The 14360-nt window shown below is 39.5% G+C and overlaps 1 protein-coding gene across 1 annotated transcript; it reads left to right on the top strand.

Moving 5' to 3' along the window:
* Positions 1–524: 524 nt before the first annotated feature.
* tbc1d10ab (TBC1 domain family, member 10Ab) lies at positions 525–8212 on the top strand. The gene is made up of 9 exons (XM_053340023.1): positions 525–769; positions 3819–3918; positions 4289–4396; positions 4769–4875; positions 4980–5094; positions 5286–5351; positions 6113–6302; positions 7236–7390; positions 7685–8212. Exons 1-9 carry the CDS (start codon positions 606–608, stop codon positions 8087–8089), a joined length of 1410 nt encoding a protein of 469 aa, XP_053195998.1. The 5' UTR covers positions 525–605; the 3' UTR covers positions 8090–8212.
* The last annotated feature ends 6148 nt before the right edge of the window (positions 8213–14360 follow it).

Raw genomic sequence — 14360 nt, 5'->3', positions numbered from 1 at the left:
TGTGACCGAGGCGAAGAGGTTTTTTGCCATGAAACAAATGAAACAAATCGTCCTAGCAACGGTAGCTAAGCGGTGTTTCAGATGAACGAGTGACCGTGTTAACTGGTGACTCTCAGCATCGTGGGTCCTCTTAGTGACGTAGTGACAGCGGTCCCAGGTGTCCTCCTGGAAGGCCTTATCAATTTATTGTAATTAATACCTAATTTCTTATATACAGTCTATGATTAATACTCGTCTCTGTCTGCTATCTATGCTTAATTGTGCTCACTAAGAAGCATTCGCCTGTAACATTTCTTATACTGCGGGCCACTTTGCATACGAGTTAACAGTGGCGAGACACTGTTACACGGCCATTATTATCATTATATCATTGTGTCATGTATGATTTTAAAAAGGACCAACGAATATGAATGTTCAGTTTGAGAGAAGGCGTTTAGGAGGACACCTACGTGTTAGTTACGGTCGTCACGAGCAACCGCGGGCGCAGTCACCGATTAACACGGTCACCAGTTTAACCAAAACACCGACGGGCGTCTACATGGAGAGTTTAGCTCAGCTCTCGAGATTGGTCGTCGGTGTAAATTATGTCAATAGATTGTGATTAAATGGCAAAAACTGAGGAGGGCAATGGACTGGATTTGCGGGGCAGCTCGGAGAAGCTGACCGATAATGTGACGGGCCTGGAGGTAAACGGCGGTGTTACCCCCGAGGACACACCGGTGGACAGGTACGGATTCACCGGTGGAGCTCAGCAGATCTCCGGAGACTGGTAAGTGGAGTTTCATTATGTTCAGATGTGCAAAAATATGTGGTTTATTTGTTAGTGTTTTCACTGACTCCTGGTCTGTTTCTTGCATTTGGCTGAAGACAGGTAAAGGTGAGCACACTGAAACGCCTCCAAAAACACTTGCGTGACCGCAGTGATCATCAGATAATAGTTGGAAGACACTGCCATGTCATTCATGAGCATAGGCCGTGATACCTGCCCTTAACTGAATGAAATCATCATCGTTTTATAATTATTCAAGTCTTAAAACATCAGTCAGGTATCCACATGAACACTAAAAGAGGTTCTCCTCCCTGTAATCATTCCTCCTGTTCATAATGGTTATTAAAATATCAGATGTGCTTTCAATGTAACTGACGGGGCCAAAATCCACAATGTGTCCACACAGTCATTTTGTGCTTTTAAAAGTCAGCCTGAAGCTTATGTGAGGCTCCAGCAGTCTGTGTGTCATGCCAAGTTGATATCTGTCACATTTACAGTCATTTTAGTATTAAATTCCTTCTTTGTGTTTCCCTGTTGAGCTGCAGTGGAAGTATAGAGAGGGACTTTGGCAGGAAAGAGACTGAAATGTTGAAAGATATATACCTGATTTGACTCATTTAGATGACTGAAGTATTGTATTGCAAAGTACAGCTCTTATAAGTCCTTTCTTTCCTCTATACTCAGTGAAGAATTACACTTCAGGACTCTCACCAGTGGCATTGCATTGTTCTTCTTATTGTTAAAGCAGCTCAATCAAGAACCAGCATCTATACTTTGCATACTATCCTTTGTATTTGCTTCAGGTAAACCTCTGAAAACATTTTTTGGCAACCATCACTGTGATTATGGCGAGAAAAACCGGTTTCAGTGTTGATTTGAGCACCTGACTTGAATATTCCCTGCAACCCCTAGAGGTTTACTTTTTATCATATCTCATGGGTGCTTTATGCACTCAGTTCCACCTATGCAGTTTTAATTGATGGAAGCATTTAATTCATTCATGTTTGCCATGAGTCCTAATTCAAATGATCACTCACTGTAAGGGAGGTAGGTGCTTTCTCTCATTTTGAAGACTTTGTGAAAATATTGTACTCAGCATGAAACTGCAATTTATATAAAATAAAAGTATATATTTAGGTTTTATATGCAGATTAATTGTAAATTGTAATAATAATGATAATCATTTTTCCCCCAGATGACATTAATGACATAACAAATAATGTCTTGAGAATAAGTAAGTTATCATTTTGCTGTGATGGTTGTTTCTTAATGAAAACCCAGTCGATAGCCTTAGCATGTTAAATATGTTGAGTTAAAGGAGGAAAAGAAATAACACAGAAATCCAGACTTCAAATTCTAGTCTTTATATATTTTTTTACCTTGTTTGTCTTTTTTCCCTTGTCACTCGGACCAAGGTTCACGTCTTTTTTTGCCCTGACCATGACCCCTTGGCGTTATCATGGGGTTCGTGTTTTTATGAGTTGCAAGCAGTTCTAGTAGCAAGAAGATTTTTCTTTGTCATCACAAACACAGAGCAGTAGTAAAGTTATTTTTGTGATAGATAGATAGATAGATAGATAGATAGATAGATAGATAGATAGATAGATAGATCAACATGTCAATAATGCACATCTCAAATAGTTTACCCAATCTTATTTATTATTCTAATGGAGGTAAGGACAAATGAATATTTAAATCTGTTAAATTTGCATATGGGGGTTCTGTATCGTTTGCCAGATGGTAACAGTTGGTATTCTGAATTGAGGATGTGGGCAGGATCAGATAATGCTCATCTTGTCAATTAACTCACAGACCCACTGACTTAGACCATTGTGATTCCTTATAGGTTGTAGCAGGGCAGCAGGGTCCATGATTATTTTCATTATTGATTAATCTGCTACATATTTTTCCAATGAATCACTTTGTTTATAAAATGAAAATATTGACAAAAACCTTCTTTATAATTTCTCACAGCCCAAGTTGCTGTCTTGTAATGTCTTATTCTTTCCAACTAACAGTCCAAAACCCAAAGATCTTCAGACAGATACAACTATAACATCCTCCAGGAGCTGCAGACAGCATATTTTTTTGTATTCTTGCTAAAAAAACAAAAAACAAATGATTGCAGATTAATTTTCTGTTGATCAGCTGCAGCTCTTATAGACAGGCTTTCTTCCTACCATCCTCACTGAGCTTCCCCGACACAAAAAGAGTAACCATGTCCTCTCTTTTCATTGGCTCCCAGCGTATAAGTGACTTTAAAACTTAATGTTAGTTGTTAAAGCGCTCAGTGAGCAGTCTCATTCTCACATCTATGACCTTCTCAACCCTCAACTCTCCTCTGAGTCTCTTGATCTGCTGACTTGGAGCCTTTGGACGCTCCGCAGTCTCGGCCAACCTGAAATACTTCCTGGGCCGGTCATGCGCCATAAACTATTTCATGGTGATTTTGTGTTTAGAGTTCCTAGTTTAGCCACTGTGATGTCCTCATTTAGATGTAAAGTAATTAATAGCTTATGATCTTTTGTTGTATGCAAAAGCACGTCAGTTATCTCTTTAAATTTGTTCACCAAGACGTTCGCCAGGCCTCCATTTATTATATCAGCGCAGGAAATGTGTGCACGTGAAAATGACAGCTCTGATTTTCAGTGGGACCGCGGTGAAGAGTGAGATGTCGACAAGCGTTTGGTGTAAGGGATTTGAGGGAACTGAACTAGGGGAAAGTTCTCCCATAGCTTCCTGTTTTCATGTACTTTGCTGCCGATGGCAAGTGTTCCACTGTTTTGTCTGAGGGTAGGTTTCCTGTGTGGAGAAGGAACAGATGAGCCAGGTCCCGCCCCCTCCTGACGACAGTATTCCCGCCTCATGAGTACAGGGAAATGACAGAGTACAGTATAGCCATTGTTTGTATGAGCTTAGCTTAAAAAAACCCAGCTGATGAAGTGTAGCATTGTCATTAAGAAGGAAACGTGCAATAGACGCTTTTACTATCTAAAACAAACAATAAGGTGTTTGCTTTTATTATTTACTCTGTCTCCTCTTTCTGCAGTGCTGAAGTCATCCCCATCGAGGTGCTGAGGCAGCGGGAGGTGAAATGGCTGGAGATGCTCAACAGCTGGGACAAGTGGATGGCCAAAAAACACAAGAAGGTCAGTTAAAAAAAAATAAAGTAGATCGGATGTCACTAGTAATTCTAGTAATAAAAATGTGCACTTCCAGGAGTTCATTCAGTCTTGGTTGTGCTGTTGTAGAGCATCGTGAACCTGGTTGTTACGACAGCAGTTTTGAGACAAACTAAACAATATAAATTCCTTTCTTAAAGCTGACCTGGAGAACCTGTAGTCACTCCATCATCATGCCTCACATATTTTATCTGCGATCAGTCGTGCAGCAGAGGAATGTCTTTCACTGTTTTATTGACAAATGTCATCCGGGATCTGTTTTCCTTGCATCCTGTTTTGCTTTCTTTTGCTTTTTCTGTCGCCTCTTGAGTAACTTGTTACACGTGTTGATGAACAGGTGAAGGAGCGCTGTCAGAAGGGAATCCCCCCATCCCTGCGAGGCCGCACCTGGCTCTACCTTACTGGGGGCAAAGTGAAAAGGGAGCAAAACCAGGGCAAGTTTGAGGTCAGTCATTATAATTATGGGTCTCTGCTAACGTCTTGTTTATGTTATTAACTTCAGAAATGTGCCTTTTCCATGCTTGGGACAAAACACAGTCAACACATCAGATATAAAGTGTCACAACACTGTCTTGCACGTCATTTTTAAAACACCTACAAGCTGTGTGGCTCATAAAGTCTCAGTTTTGACACCTGCAGACTCTCTATTATAAATGCCTGCTGTGTCTGGCTTCTGCGAGGCTTCTAACTTCTCTGAGTCTTTAAGCTACAGTTTTGCCTGTATTATAAAAAAGTAGGAAATTACTCAAAATGTCTTATATAACGTTTTAAAAATGTATAATTTGTGTGTGTGTGGTGTGTGTGTGTGTGTGTGTAGGAACTGGACAGCCAGCCAGGAGATCCCAAATGGGTAGATATTATTGAGAGGGACCTCCATCGACAGTTCCCCTTCCACGAAATGTTTGCGGCGAGAGGGGGTCATGGGTAAGAACTGTCTTCTGAAGGCCTGTTTTGAATCCTGTCGTTTTACTCATTCAACTGAACATCATTTGTGAATATATATATTTTTCATATGATCGTTCATGCAGGCAGCAGGACTTGTTCCGCGTGCTGAAGGCCTACAGTCTGTATCGTCCTGAGGAGGGATACTGTCAGGCTCAGGCTCCTGTCGCAGCTGTACTGCTCATGCACATGCCAGCTGAGGTGAAGCGATGCAACCCCTCCACATATGTTTTTATCTAATAAATACAATAACATGAAGCTAATACCAGACACGTAATGCTCTAATGATGGGACTAAAAGGGGCAAAGAGAATGAAAGAATGAAATGTTAAACATGCAGTAGTACATAAATGCGCTGTATCAGCTAACCATCATTTTCTATCTTTGTTCTAGGATGCGTTTTGGGTTCTTGTCCAAATTTGTGAGAAATATCTTCCAGGATACTACAGCACAGGGCTGGTAAGAGTCCTCCTAGCAGATGCACAGTCAGTTATTTTGTCATTTAAGGACATGAGAGGAGCGTGAGCATCAGAGCATAATGTGACTCTAACAGGATTACATATTTATGGTGTTCAGCATGTCAATTATTATCTACCCTAGGCCTGCATATCTGAGGTCTGCTGTAAGCAAAAATACCTCAGCAGTATTGTCCTAGTAATGTGGGACAACACTTTGAGGACTACATTTCTGCCACATTTAGAGGACTTAATCTTTGCGCTTTATATGTATATTTAGATTCTTGTAGACTTTTTACCAGAGCAAGTCATTTTAAAAATACAATCAATGAACTACTTGCTTATTGAAAAAGTATTTAAATTCAACTAACTACTCAGCAGAAAAAAGACTGGTTGCATTAGTTCTAACATTACTTCGACTGCTCATCTAAGCTGCATTTAAACAACTCCAAAGACTCCACACATCACATTTTTCTTATTTTTAACACATGTAGAAACAGAGAACAAGCAAGCGTCTATGTTTTCAACGTATTTACTGACCCTTAACATCTAGCTTAATGTTTGCCATCTCAGAGCAGTGGTGGTGTTGGATTTCTCAGGCCAGCGTGTCTGTGGTTTGGCACTGATATGCTAACGACCTAATAACACGAGGTGGTGACTGTCCGAGGGCGAGATAATCAGACAATCAGATTAAGCAAAGAGAAAGAAGTCTGTTGTGTCTCTCCCTCCTCCTCCACTGATTGTTGTTCTGCGTTGTCTCCACAGGAGGCGATCCAGCTGGATGGGGAGATCCTGTATGCTCTGCTGCGGCGGGTGTCTCCCGTGGCCCACCGTCACCTGAAGAAGCACAAGCTGGAGCCCATCCTGTACATGACCGAGTGGTTCATGTGCGCTTTCTCTCGGACGCTGCCGTGGGCCTCAGTGCTGCGAGTCTGGGACATGTTCCTTTGTGAGGGTGAGACGCCGCCCTCACAAAGTATTCATTGACATATTGTTATGTGGCTGATGGAGAAGAAAAAAAAGCATTGTATTTCTCTGATACCCTGAGAAGTCACTCTTGCCATGAATTGACGGGTGTTATAATGTGTTTTATATTAAAACAGAAGTTGGCTTGTGAATTTGGGAACTTGCCAGGCAAACATTTCCTCTACCTGTAAGAAATCCTGTTTGAGAACAGAATGACGTGATAAGTGATTATATAAGACAAAATAACATTAAATGTTTTATCAGAATGGATAGAGCCCTATTATAACCAGTATTTCTTTCAATAGTTATCTATGTTAAAATGATTGATAGCTGTGTTTAAAGTTAAATACACACAGGAGGTATGTAATTGTCCTCCAGGCCTCGTCACGTGCTTATCATTAATGTTACCTGTAAAACACAAAAGCATGAACAGTTACCCTTTTAAAGTAACAGTGTAAAATACGCTACATAAGACCAGAGCTGCAACAGTTGGTCAATCAATGAGTTAGCTTATGGAAAGAACATTAATTGGCAACTATTTTTACAATCGAGTAATCATTTTCAGCTTCTCAAATGTGAGGATTTGAGGCTTTTTGTTTCATGTGATACTAAATTTGCTATTCTTTTTTTTTAATTGATCCAAAAAAAGAAAACTTTTGAAGACATCACCATGGAAATATAAACATTTTTGACAAAATGACTAATTGAGAAAATAATCTGCACATTAATTGATAATAAAATAATTGTTCGTTGCCACCCTACATAGTGCACACTGCAAAATATTGACACCCATGGTGGCAACACCTTAGTTGCATGTAAATTTATTGTCATGACTTATTTGGTCCTGAACAGCTGTCTCCTTTATTCAGTTGTAAGACTATTATATATGAATTCATGCTGTCTGATGTGACCCTCTTCTCAGGAGTGAAGATCCTCTTCCGAGTGGGCCTAGTTCTCCTGAAATGTATGCTGGGATCCCAAGAGAAACTGAAGGCCTGTCAGGGTCTCTATGAAACGATGGAGCGTCTCCGAGCTATACAGCCACAGTACATGCAAGAAACCTTCCTAGTGAATGAGGTACAATTATACAATCACTGTTGCTATCTCTGTTACCCATTTTATTGTTATGACCCTGCACCTGCTGCACTCTCAGTTTTCCCTCTGGATGTTAGTTTTTTTCTTTGACTTTGCCCTCCTGTGGCTATAGTAATGGCAATAAAAAAAAAAAAATGACTTGGCTTAACTTGAGTCAGCCCATAAAACTTTGTCCCAGAATATATAGATTTATATTTATGTAGAGTTTAGATTCTCTGTTACGTGGACAGTGAAAAAAATGAAGGCATTTCCGTTTTTTCTTTCCCTGTGTCTCAGATTATAGAGTTGCCCGTGTCTGAGAAAGACATCGAGAAGGAACACAATGCTCAACTGCGGCGCTGGAAAGAGTCTCGTGGAGATCTGCATTGTAAATCCCCTCCCAGGATGCATGGTGCCAAGGCCATCATGACTGCAGAGCCGCCCAGCCGACAGGACCTGAGACAGAGGCCCACCATCATCGTGGAGTCTCCCCTGGCAACCAAGACAGACCAGGAGACAGCGGAGGATGCCAAGGACAGTAGAAAGACTAAAGAGGAAAATCAGAAGAAAACTATCCTGCCACCAGAAGAGACTGTTAATCCTTACCCTCCTCCCAGTGATCCTTCACCTCTCCATCAACACATGACTCTAAAAGAGTCCAAAGAGAGTCTGAGCAGTGCAGAACACGACACCTACCTGTAGGGTGAGTGTCACCAGTTTACACACATGCATCATTCCAGCCTTTTTCTGACTTATCAGTTACAGTAATCACAAGTGTCAGTCACAGTCGTCAGTGACATGACGAACCTTTAAGTCTGACGCAGTTGTGACTGAGCTTTTGGTAAAATGTGACTTCAGGTAAAGTTATGTATTTTAACAATATTTTTGAAGTTTTGTTGAAGGAATCACAGTTTCAGTAATGATAGTTTATCATACTTAGTTGAAATAAGTAGACCAGTTTTGAAAGAAAATATCAATCTGTTAAATGTCTTTCAATCAAAACTATGTTGGCAAAAATGCAAATCAAGCAAAGTCGCTGTAATACTTAATTTCAATGGGATTTCTTTTAACTTGCTATTTACTGTTGTTTAAACACAGAAGTACAGTCATGAAATTTAAGTATTTTTTTGCAAAAATTCTTGCAACTCAAAAATGTGTAATCTCCATGGAGTGACAGTAGATGGCGACTCTGGGCACATTACACACACACACACACAAACACACACATATATATGTCTATGAGGTTTTAGCCTGTGAGAGTGTGGAGCTATCAGCTTTATATGACTGAACATGCAGGGATACACACTCGCTAACTCACTGTTAAAAGCTACTGCTGCTACTTACCTCTTAAAGACAGTGCTCTGACATCTCCTTTGTTATAAATGAAGTCTGACATTGTCTTAACTGATGAAGTCTTATTAAGAGCACTTTGCCTTGCTAGTCTTCCTCTTGCTTACATTAGTCACTACATTGCCAACGCAGAGATTTATATATATATATATATTCTGCTTTGCTAGCCTCAGTCAACCGCACTAATTTGCAGACACACAGTTTATCAGTGTGTTTATTTTGCTGCATCCATGAGTTGCTTTGCTGTTGCTGAACACTTGAGGGAGTCCGCTGATTCTCTTTCAGCCTCAGCAGTGACCAGCCGCTGGTTTATAAGAGCAGCAGCTGTGTGACTCCTCAGTGAAGGAAAAAGTGTTTCAGGGATATTTGTGCCACTAAGCCAAAGATTTTTAGTGCATATTTTTTAAGCTGTATGTCGTCCAAGCAGTTTATTCAATCATATATATATTGTCTTGAAGTATTTGACAGCTGTCAGTTTGGGAGAGCATAGGCTTTATATTTATGTTGTGAGTGAAATGTGGTTAAATGCCATTGTGAAGAACACTAATACAAAGCTGTTTTTGTTCAATCATGCTTAACAGGGTTTGTGGATCCTTAGACTTAATTATATCTAATTTGACTACAACAGCTTTGTATAAGTTTTTTAATTAAAAAAGGAATCCAAAAACTACATTAACACTTAACACTATTAAGCCACTCTGTAATTTGAAATTCATGCCAGACTAAACCACTAAAACTAAACTGATATTAGATATTAGAAGTTAAGGATCCATAAACCTATTACAGTGACCAAACATGTGTAGATACTAATTTTATCTGAAATGTTGTGAATGAAGAACTTGTTTCTAAATGTTAAATGTCTTCATGAATTTGTATGCAATCATCCTTTAATTGTCCAGAAAATTCCTTTATTAGCAATAACGTGTTGCTGCACATCAGAGTATTTTCTGTCGATGTTTATATGATGGAAAATGATTTTAAACACTTTTGGTGGACTTTTTTTTTTTTTTTACATGCTACAGATTTTTTTCTCTCTATTAGGCAGCACTGTTTACCTTCCATATCCTCTTTAAAAAGGCACATTAAAGCAATTATTTCTTATAAAAACACTTCAGTCTGCAGCAAGAACATAAAACACATCCAGTGAACATACAGTGTATCAGTTAAGTTTCTACAGAAAGTGCTTTATATAGTGTCATGTACAGTGGATGGCGCCACTGAGCTTCATCCAGGGATTTAGATGACTGTCACTCAGTCATTCTGGGAGATACAAGATATACAGGATTGGGTTTGTCATTTATAAACTTGATGTTGATTGTGTTTCAGTATCCACCAAGGAACCAAAACACTCCACTAAACTGGTGAGACACTCATTGAAACTGTGATGTTTAGAGAGAGCACTGATAAACCCTGGAGCTCTTAACCGTCTCCTGCTGTTTTCATCAGTACATATGACTTTATATCTCTTTGCTCATGTGATTTAAAATCATCTCCACCATATCTACAGACTGTTTTATACAAAATTATATTTAAATCAATAAAATTTGAAACTCCTGGATTTTGCAAATGTGTCATATTTTCCTGTCCTATACTCACAACAAACTCCCCCTGTTTTTTTTTTTTTTGCCTGTTTTAAATATTAAACAAAGAAAATGAGACAAGAGAAGAAATGCCACACAGATTGGACTGCAGGACTTCAATACACCCCTGTGTTATCATTCAGCACCCTCACACCCGCCCTCCCTTACCAGCGCAGTAGAAACACACTTCCTTGGACACCTGTTTCTCCGGCTCTTTCAGCTCTTTGAGGAATTTGCATCTCAAATGGGGAGAATTCCCACAGCACCATCCAGAGCGCCTCACGCAGCCATTTGCCTTTGGCGTCTGAATGGAGTCTTCTGCGTGTATACAGGCCTCCTTCTTCTACTTCTCCTTCTTCTCCTTCTTCTTCTACTTCTTCTTCTTCTTCTTCTTCTTTCTCGACAAGGTTCAGCTGCAGTCCAAGAACATGACAGCCAAGAATTCGCTTCGCTACATTTTAATTTACCCAACCATTATAACCCAGACACTTTCAATTAGCTTAAACACAAGGTGAATCCTTTCTATATAATTGCATTGTTATTGTCATTTGAATTCTTCTTCCTGCTGTCGTGTTTCACTGCTACAGCTGAGAAATCACCACATTTCCGCTTCCTTGTTAAAAGAGACATCTTATGTCTTTTGAGAATTCACTTGGTGGTAAAGATGAAAGGTGTCTTCTTGATTTATTACGCCTAAAAGAAAATCATCTTTCCATCCCACAAAGTGCCCAAGCTTCCCCCTTTTCACATTCCAGGCGTCTCAGCGGCTTTTTCTGCTTCTGTGAGACAATTTGTGTTATTTGTCTGAGGATGCCTATCATAAAAATATTTTGGCGCCTCTCATCATCTTTTTTGTGCCTCTCAATGTCTGTAAACAATGCTAACTTGTCCGCCCCTTCCTAACCCAACTCCACCCCTCACCTCAATCCATACCCACCCCACCACCCCCCACCTGTCTGTCTCTCTGCGCTGGTGCTCAGTGACATTCGCTAGACCCGAGCCTAGACTTCGAGAGGGTGTAACGGGAGACTGGCTTTATGGCTAATCTGCTGAGAAGGAGGAGGAGGAGGAGACGTGACCCAGACGTGCCCCCATAACCACACTTTTGGAAAAGAGCAGAGCAGAATTGTAGCTTTTGGAGTACAATAGAAGAGTGTTGTGTACAAGAACATCATATTACCCACTCTCACAAATCAGTATAGCCAAATCTATAAAGTTGCCAAAATAATGTATAAAAATGGTACTTTCATCATATTACAAAATCATAGTACTGAATTTTTTGTGCACTTTCTCTTTTTTGCCAAATTTGGAATGCCCTTTTCTCCCAGTCCGTGTTGCTGCAGAGGCCGCGTTATGCCTGAAAATAGGACAGTGTTTTAAAAAAAACCATTAGGGGCTATGTTGGTGTGGACATGTTCCTACAAGTGTGAGTGAGAAGATGAAATGTGATCTGGGAAGTGCAATTTTGAGTTCATCCATGAGCTTTAAGAGTCATCAGGCTCAGAAACACTACACAGCGGTGTTATAATACTGTCAGATGGTATTTTACTACTCTGGGATGGCAAGGTTCTTATTACAAAGTGTTTTAGCAGGAAAGTGACCGGCAAATTTGGCAAAAGATTAATCTGGTTCCATATTTTGAAGCATTTTCTGAAGAAATGCTATTGTTTGTCCACGTGTTGCCTCCTTGTAGACACAAGGACACAGACCAGTTCAATTTTTACATAACATATACCACTAAATGGAGCTGCTATAATGTCAATATCCCTCACCGGCTTCCCACCAGTGAGTCGGTTCCAACTAATTCACTGCTGCGAACCAACAATTAAGGTTTAATTAGTATAAATATGAATTAAACCACTAGAAATAATTTCTATTTTTGAATGGTGAATCAGAATGTGTATATTTTACTATGTATTATTTTTAATCTGTGAAAAATGAACTTGTATTTCTACTCTGTTATAAAATATTTGTAAGATAAGGTTCGCTTGCTTTTTCAAGAGCTTTCGACAGCCTTTTTCCCTTGTTCCCAAGGTAGAGCATGAATCTCCATCCTCACATTTTACCTTTTTAGTACTGGAAAGTGTTACCTCTATTTGTGATTGTGCTGCATATCTAAGATCTGTTTATACACCGGAGCTGTTTATGGGGGGTGGGCGAGAATAGTGAGGTGGATGATCTCATGAGGCCATATGTGTGAAGCGTCTGGGAGATTATTGTCTGGCTTCAGGAGCTATAAAGCTCCACTAAAGCTTTTTGGTAGAGAGGACTGCACCCTTATCCCCCCAACATGCCCTCTACCCAAAGGGTGGATTAAAAGGGGTAGAGGTCAAGGGCACAAGACAGAAAACACAACTTTGACCTGACTGTTGTGCTTTTTCTGTAATCTATTTTTGTTTATTTTTGTTTGTTTTTAGCCAAACAACATTATTGCTGGAAAATAATTGTATGTGTTTATATGTAAAATAATATGAAAACTACCTAATTGCATTGTCCTGCTATGAATGCTATTCCTATTAAGCTTATAATGGTTAGCTTTTGGGTTATTTAACAAAATGTGTTGTTCCCTTATACTGCAAGTGTTTCCTTGCATGAGCATATGAGCTGAGACATAATGAGACCTTTTTTTGGGACTTTTCCATGTTTTGTAGAAAAGGCTTTGATGAGAAGTTTCAAGTAGTGGAGCTGCACGTGTGGGACAGGAAGCTGAGTCGAAGTGGAAGGTGTCAGGGGTCAGACAGATGCTCATTCAGTGGACGGTGGACAGGAAGTGTGCATGTCCTTTTATGGTTCTTCTCAGGATAACGGTAGCCAAACATGTTTACCCTTAATGACCTCAGATCATCAGCTTTTTTGACATTGGGTTATGATTTGTAACAGGAAATGATAATCCACACCTGTTTGATCGCTCCTGGGGATCCCCCTGATCTGAATGTGAATGAATCATAAGACTGAATTACTGTTTGGTACTTAGTAACTTCAGGTCACTGTCCAACCTGTTGTTCCCATGTAAGGTAATTGAAATGATTGTTCTCTGCAAAAAAGCACACAAATGCAACATACAAATGATTTGAGTCGGGCAATGAGGTCAGAGATTCTCCTCATATTAAGTCATGAGATAAAATTTTATGAGATCTAAAAGATTTCCTGAGCTTCTTATGTATTAATTAAATGTCTGATATTTATCTTTAAAGTTAAACTACACATGTCAAACCTATCTGGACTGGATTGTTAAAATCTTGTTTCTCTCCACTTAAATCAATCTTCCAAAATCCAGCATTTCCTTTCATTTAGACATCAGGTGAAAGCCGTACATTTTGTTATTTCCTCCATTTTTAATTACTGTGAGTCTCTGTACCTCGTGTTAACCAGCCCGTTTACTACAGGTAGGCTTCTGGCTGTAAAATTTCACATCATCAAATTATTTTGGCCTCTTAACACTGATTTCAGTGTGTTTGAAGTTGGTCAGGCTCCTGTTTACACATCATACAACCTCCAGACCTATCAGGTTTTCTGTTTCGGGGACCTCATTGTGACCTCTGAACTGTTAAACAGCCTTCCCCCACTCACACTGCACCCACTGTTGACTCTTTCAACTTCCTGTATACAACTTGCTTTTATTTGGTTTATAAGTCCTTTTAATTTGAATGTGCATTCTTTTATGGCAGTATTGATGATTTCAGTGTTGATAGTTTGCTTTGTGCAGGATCTCATGCATCATTTACAGGACTGACTCATCAACTCAACAGTTGCAGCCAGTTACAAACAGTTTGTTTAGTTATTTAACAATTTAAGTAATCAAATCATGACATATTATCAATTAGTACACTTCAAATACTACGACATCTTCAACCTTTTTTAAAAATAACAATTCCCTGTGCTCTTGTGTGCAGGGTTCAAGACTGACTTTTTTGTCTATTGGCCAAATGTTGAAATTTGACCAGCTACTCAATAGATTACCATTGGGTAAGTTTGTTGTTGGTTTTTTTGACTAGTGAGTCAAGTAAATCTACCAGCTACTTGATTATTTTATCAGAATCTGG

The sequence above is a fragment of the Scomber japonicus genome, chromosome 19 (assembly GCF_027409825.1).
Source record: "Scomber japonicus isolate fScoJap1 chromosome 19, fScoJap1.pri, whole genome shotgun sequence".
NCBI lineage: Eukaryota > Metazoa > Chordata > Actinopteri > Scombriformes > Scombridae > Scomber > Scomber japonicus.
Note: the sequence above shows the minus strand (reverse complement) of the source record. Positions and strands in the feature narration are given on the sequence as shown.